The following is a 6,936-nucleotide window of genomic DNA, read 5'->3' on the forward strand; positions in this document are numbered from 1 at the left end:
ATCTCTGGACTGAGTTAATTTTTGACATGGCGGACACTAGATCCACTAGAAGGGCAAGCCAGTTCTGCTTGGCAACAACTTTTGCACTAAGGGCCCGTTTGGAGTTATAATAGCATATTAAAAAATATTTCATCTAATAAAGCTTTTAATAAAAATAATTTATTAAATTTTTTTAAATATATTGTTTGAATATATAATTTAATAAATATTTATTTTATTAAATAATGTGTAATCTGAAATTTTTTAAAATGTATTTATATTTTTAGATAAAATGATTAAATTTAATGATTTATCTTTTAGAATACAAAAGCATCAATTTTGACTTTTGCTAAAAGTATTTTTAATATCAAAAGCTTCACTGCTAAGTTTATGGAATGATGCTCACCAAATGTTTCAAAACTACTTTTAGCACCCAAATGTTTTTGGATTTTTTTTTTCTTTTAACCAAAAGTACCGCAATTCCAAACCAACGCTAATATTTTGGCAAAGAAATAGTTCAAGTGGGCAAAAGGATGGAAATAAACGCACAGACCATCCCCAATTCGGTGACCTCCTAAACTTAGTTAAGAGCTACTTCCATATTTGGCTGCTGAGATGATCCATGTCCAGATTAGATTGAATTTTCCATCTGTTGGGGACAGAGATGAATGAGAGGGTGAAGTGGCAATTGACATTGGAGTGCTAAATCACTACGTCGGACAATTTGACATAATTGAACTCTGCCCAAAAAAGGTTTGATTTGTGCTACTGAAACAGCATGAACGGTGTACAAATAGATAATCATTGATGAACTAATCAAACTTTTGGAGGGGTCCGTTGAAGCAGTTGAAGGGTGCAAAACTCATCAGAACTTTGAAGAGTTTTTCTCTCTCTTTTTTTTTAATAGACAAATCGTTCATTTTCTGCTGACAACCATCGTCATTTTCTGGACCATCTTGCTGAGATGTATGTTCGTTCACGGAATGGAACACAGACGTAGGATGGATGCAAATCCCCATTGACGGTCTGGATTGATATTCATACGTAGCTCTGATTAATCAGAGATTGACTCCGTTGACAAGTTCCCTCCCGCGCTATCTGAAATAACGAAGTGGCCAGAAATCAGGAGGGAGTGGTTGAAATTGTCTATCTAGGAGGGATGAATGAGGATTGGTCAATTCTGGTGGCTGCAAATTTGTCTCATTCTTTCTTGCCTTGGGGTTGAGGTGGATGTAAATTCTGAATTGTGATAGGCCACAAAGCTGACAGCGATTGTACATCCGTAGGCACATAATCTCCTTAGATTTATTATAATGAGAAAGGAGAGAAACAAAAATAATTGAACCATAATTAAAAGTACACACAGCAGTCTCATATTGAATGGTAACTCGATCGCAAATATGCTGGCAATACATCAGCGGAGACTACTAATATTGACCATGGCAACTTTAACGAGGGGTTGCTAGGAGTGCTTGTGATTGCTTCTCGTACTGGAAATCTTCTGCCTTAGAATCATCAGCACACCAGACAAAGATCCCACCAAGTTGTCCCTCACTCCTGAGCCTGGTACAAGCTGTAAAAAATCCATCTTGGGGTGCTAAACCACCGCTTCCATCACTAATAAAACTGGCCAAGATTTTCCCACCATTATAGTTACGTCTTTGTTGAGCAAAGTAGTCCATGAACTGATCGACCGTAGTCCCCCGAGCATATGCATAAAACTGGAAATTGACATAATCAATAAGTTGGCCATGGCTGTTCCAGAGAGCTTGGTAATGGCTTTGAACGTCATCATCATCAAAAGGGGCGATTGATGCAAAAGAAATCACACCATTTTTCTTGAGAGTCGATGTAAGTTTTCCGATGCATTGAGAGAAAGTGTCAGGATCTGCATGGAACTGCTCATAGTCGATATCGATTCCATCCAGATGGTACTTTTGGATGATGTCTGTGAGAGAGGAGACAGCATTGGAAACCCATGAATCAACCGAAGAAGGTTGGAAATAAACGTGCTGACCATCTCCAATAGTGGCACCGCCTAAACTTAGAGCTACTTTCACATTAGGATGCTGACTTTTGATTGCTGAGACATCATCAGGGCTGAGATTATCCGTGTCCCAGAACACGCTGAAGTTTCCATCGGTTGGAGATGGAGAAGATGAGGTACCGTAATCGATAGCGAATGAGAGGATGAAGTGGAAGTCGACATTGGAGTAAACTGGTACATCAGAGAATTTGACATTCTTGAACTCTGCCCCAATGTATTCTCGGAAAAGGTTTGACTGTGATGCAGAAACAGCTTGGATTGAGCACAAACAGATTATAACTTTAACAAGAGTGAAAAGACTAATAAAAACTTTGGAGGAATCCATTGAAGCAGATTCCGAGCAAGTGCAATTATTTTATGCTGGAGATTTGGATATGGAGGCCTAGCCAGTAGAATGCATTTATATAGTGATTCTGAGCTGTAAACCCTTGACTAATAAAATGTTACTGTAGCAAAACTCGAGGTCATTCTCGTTTTTGCAGTGGCGGTTGCACTGTTTATGTGGGAATATCACTTGCAAGAATTACAGCTGATCTTAAACGTAACCTCTGCTAATCTACTCATTCGGGGAACAAATTTACAGCTTTTCTGTTCGTTTTCAAGGATAGAATGGTTGGAGATATTTTATTAACGAACTAAAGCAGGCAACCAAGGTTTAGATGCTAGCCTGTAAAAGAAAAGAGGAGACGTTGTCAATTAAAATTAAGTAAATACAACTTCAAAGAAACAGAATTGAATTGTGGCGCATCTATTTAATTAATCGAATAGATTCAAAAACAATCAGATTACCAAAAAAAAAATTCCTCATCTTGACCCCCGATTTGTTGTGCATCTATTTGAGAATCCAAAATACTTGGCTATTAGAATTCAATTGCATTGATAAGCATACAGCGATCAGCTGTACAAGTCATTCATTGTTGCACGATTTCGATTCTTGGAATGCTGTGAACTGGACTAGGAAAAAAACAATACTCACCAGAGGAGATCCTTAATTTCATCTTCCACTAGTTTGTTGGTCATGGGCTGCACTGCAGGAAAATTAAGATTGTGTTTGAATTGCATTTTTCGTGATTTTTCGTGAAAAAATTACTATAACGATTTGATATATGTGAGGAAAAAAGATAATAAGAAAATATGATCACAAAAAACAACGTAATTTTTTTACGGAAACGGCAATCCAAACAAAAGACCCCAAAAATAGCAGTGAGAATAAAAGGGGTGCATTGCTTTTAACTTGAGACGTCATAACTAAACAAGTTTGTCGACTCCATTGCAGCGGAGCAAACTTGTCCCGTCCATTACTCATAGTGAGCAAAATAGCCAGTAGGACGATACATGCATGATAAAGCAAGTCCACAGAGAGAACACATATGCTCCCGTTGAAACAGCTAAGGATTCCCCCACCCCTGAAACAATCTCAATCACAAATGTCTTCAGCTTGCAACTCAAAAATATTAGTGACAGGTTGATCTGTTAGTTTATGTTTTCAGTTGAAAGCATACATAAATCAAGTCAAATGCTTTCAAAAAATTAAGTGAAATGTGGAGGCAAATGAAGCTAGAGCCCAGCAGAGCAAGATCTGTTAATTTATCCAGCTCATAAATGGTTTTGATTAATGTCAGACTGCAAAGGCATCTTCCAAGCAAGGATGCAGGCAGCAGGCTTATGCAACAATCATTACACAACTCTACAATGTTAATCTATTGAATGAACATGTCAAAGTGCCTATAATGATTCATATGTCCAAGGCAAAAGTCAATGTTATTGTCACCACTTGCAAAATCTCCCAAAACTCCACAAAATCTCAAGAAAAGTTTTCAGTTACATTTTAAAGGCAAACAAGATAATAGAAACCTGGCAATTAGAGCATTCAGACAAACCACATAGCAAAACAGCAACAGCAGCAATAAAGCCCTCAGCCATTCACACTACATAAAACAAAAATTCAAATGTAATCTCCAAACCAAACACACAGTAATTGAATGGCCTATCATTGTCCCAGGTCTAAGTCCTAAAGTTCGTATGGCCCCTGTTTCAATCTTTTCTCCAAACTGCAAAGTTGAGTTCAAGAACCAATAAGGAGACAAACTTTCTGTTAGATTGCAGTACTGTCAATCAGAGCACTGGTGTTATTATTCATATCACTCAAGTTAAGGTCTGCTTGTGTTAAAACCGCACCAACACATCGCAACAGCCAAAAACTGCCTTCAACATCAAATAGATCCAATGGTAAGAAGATGAAACCGCTCAGAATTTCAATATCTGCAGTAACTTGACCAAATAGGTAGTAACTAAAAGGCCATTGACCAAAGGCAGGAAACAGAGGATATCCACCAAATACATAGCAATGCAAATCCTAAAACAAACTCGTCATTTCAGCAATCCATGAGTCAAACCACAACTAAGTAAAAAACGCTCAATATTTCACAACCAAGGCCATTTCAACCATAAGAAACCACAGCTAGGCTGCACGTTTAAACAATCACATTCTCATCAAACATAAAGGCAAGACAATGCATAGAATGAACATAGCAAAACAAAAAGCCCTGCAAAGATCACTAACAAAGATAAATTCATGTCAACAACATAAAGATTTACTGCTCAAACGAGAAATAGTTCAGGAAAATGAATGCTCAGTTCCTCAATAATCATCATAATTGTCCAACTAGTGGAAATCCTAACATCCATTGATCTGCAAATGTAATGTTAATTACAATGTAAGCTCAATCTCAATAACAAAAGATAACCTACCAATCCCCCTTCCCCCAACCCAATTCGAGCACTAACGAGAAACCTAACCCCCAAATCCATAAAGAGTCCTACCCTGCCTCTTCAAAGCATAAACCACATCCATAGCAGTAACAGTCTTGCGGCGAGCATGCTCCGTGTAGGTCACAGCATCACGGATGACATTCTCCAGGAAAATCTTCAGGACTCCACGGGTTTCTTCATAGATCAGCCCAGAAATTCTCTTGACGCCGCCTCTTCTGGCCAAACGACGAATGGCTGGCTTGGTGATGCCCTGGATGTTATCCCTTAGAACCTTCCTGTGCCTCTTGGCTCCGCCCTTGCCCAAACCCTTGCCACCCTTTCCACGGCCAGACATTTTTGCAGAGAAGCTGGGAGGAGATTTTGAATTCTAGGGTTTTCTGAATTCTCTGAGAGAACAATTGGAGATAAAAATATTTGAACGAGTTTTGACAGCGGGTGGGAGTGGCTATATATTGGCGAGGTAGCGGCTTCGAATTGTGGCGGGCAGCGAATCCGGGCCGTTGGTTATGTGATGTTAATCGACGGACAACGTTTTCAATCCGCGTCGACGCGGATTGCAAGGTAAGATCGGAGCCGTAGATTGCAAGGTTATCGAGGATAGAAATGAGTTTAGTATTTAAGGTGCGGATTGTGCTATATAGCTAAAAGGAAAAAGGTTGGTTATTGTGCAGTGTTCGAGGCTTGACCTTTAAGCCTCGAACACAAGAGCTGATGTTTGGATTTTCAAGTTTTTTCTTTTTTGCCCTTTTTTTAGAGCCAAAATACTTTTGGTGTGATGAAATGAGCAACCGGCTGAATTTCGAGAAGACAAATACAGTGGGAAATTTACCATGAATTATTTATTTTTAGTTCGTTGTTAAATTGGAGGATGTGTTGATCCTGTCTGATTATAAATCTGTTGTAGACATAATTAACCAAAGCTGCCATGGCACTTCCACTATAGATGTTGTAAGTAGTGATATTACATCCCTTAGTAAGCCCTTTTGGCAATGTAACTTCTCCTTCATCAGAAGAGGAGTGAACATATGTAGTCATATAGGTTAGCCAAAATAGTTGTTAACCTCTTGCATGAAACTAAGTGGAAGCGCTCCTTCCTGTGTAGTTCAATTTGGATGCGCACAAAGACTAGCTGGCAGTTGCCAGTTATATGTAAAGCTCATAAGCTTGTTTAATTAAAAGCTTGTTATATACTTATATGAATAGTCGCATACAAAAATATGCTCCTCGGACATCGAGGATTCGAGACATCTCCAAACTTCATAAAATGTGGATCGGTTCCCATCCAAGTCAACTGCAATTCCATGTCACATTACATTGCCACTTTAAGCCAATCAACATCGAAATAAATAGATTATCAAATATGGAAAAGCTCATAAAAATATCATGAAACTTTGCCTAAATTAATTTGTTGAGATTATGTGAAATGCAAATTCCGTCACTTTAACGCTTTAGTCTAAAACATAAGGGATCACGTGTAGCTTTTGAAACCATACAGAGGTTAAATCATATGAGTAAAAAGTGTAGTTTACCCTTGCTTTTTATCCAAAAAAAAATGAAAATTAGTAGTTTTACTTGAAATAATTTGTTGACTTTTTGCACTTTTTTTCTTTTTTCTTTTCTTGGTTCTAATACAATTGATGGTTTTTAGTTTGTTATACATAGGTGGTCAAAAGCCTTAAAAGTAGAAAGGTTTTTAAGGATGTGTGGGGTTTTTTCTTTTGATAGTTATTAAGTGTAGTGCCCTGTGAAAAATAGGGGTAAATTTGTAAAAACATCGAGTGGCACTTTCTTTTATCACAAAATGAAGGGTGGAGACTTTATATACAGTAAAGATGAGAGATAAGAAAGAAGAGGAAATATATAATTTTGGTTGGGAGTTAAAAAAAAAGGTTTTAATTCTCTTTTGTTTAACCACTAAATTTTGGTTTAGTAACCACTAAAAAGGGACTTAAGTCCCTCTTTGAATTGTAGGTTGGGGGTTTAAACCCCACCTGCAGTGAAAAAATTTTAAGTGGTGTTAGAGTTAGGGCTGTCAACGGGCCGGGTCTGGGCCGGAACTCATTATTCCGGACCCGGACCCGGCATATCATATCGGACCCGGACTCGGACCCGTTTACCCGACGGGTCTTCTACTCTAT

General features: G+C 38.2%; 2 protein-coding genes across 2 annotated transcripts; both read right to left on the minus strand.

Annotated features, from left to right (window-relative positions):
- Positions 1–1,264: 1,264 nt before the first annotated feature.
- LOC113709552 (chitinase 2-like) lies at positions 1,265–2,490 on the minus strand. The gene has a single exon (XM_027232342.2). It carries the CDS (start codon positions 2,349–2,351, stop codon positions 1,428–1,430), a length of 924 nt encoding a protein of 307 aa, XP_027088143.1. The 5' UTR covers positions 2,352–2,490; the 3' UTR covers positions 1,265–1,427.
- Positions 2,491–4,642: 2,152 nt separating this feature from the next.
- LOC113709560 (histone H4) lies at positions 4,643–5,227 on the minus strand. The gene has a single exon (XM_027232354.2). It carries the CDS (start codon positions 5,130–5,132, stop codon positions 4,821–4,823), a length of 312 nt encoding a protein of 103 aa, XP_027088155.1. The 5' UTR covers positions 5,133–5,227; the 3' UTR covers positions 4,643–4,820.
- Positions 5,228–6,936: the final 1,709 nt, after the last annotated feature.

This window comes from Coffea arabica, chromosome 1e (genome assembly GCF_036785885.1).
Source record: "Coffea arabica cultivar ET-39 chromosome 1e, Coffea Arabica ET-39 HiFi, whole genome shotgun sequence".
NCBI classification, from domain to species: Eukaryota; Viridiplantae; Streptophyta; class Magnoliopsida; order Gentianales; family Rubiaceae; genus Coffea; species Coffea arabica.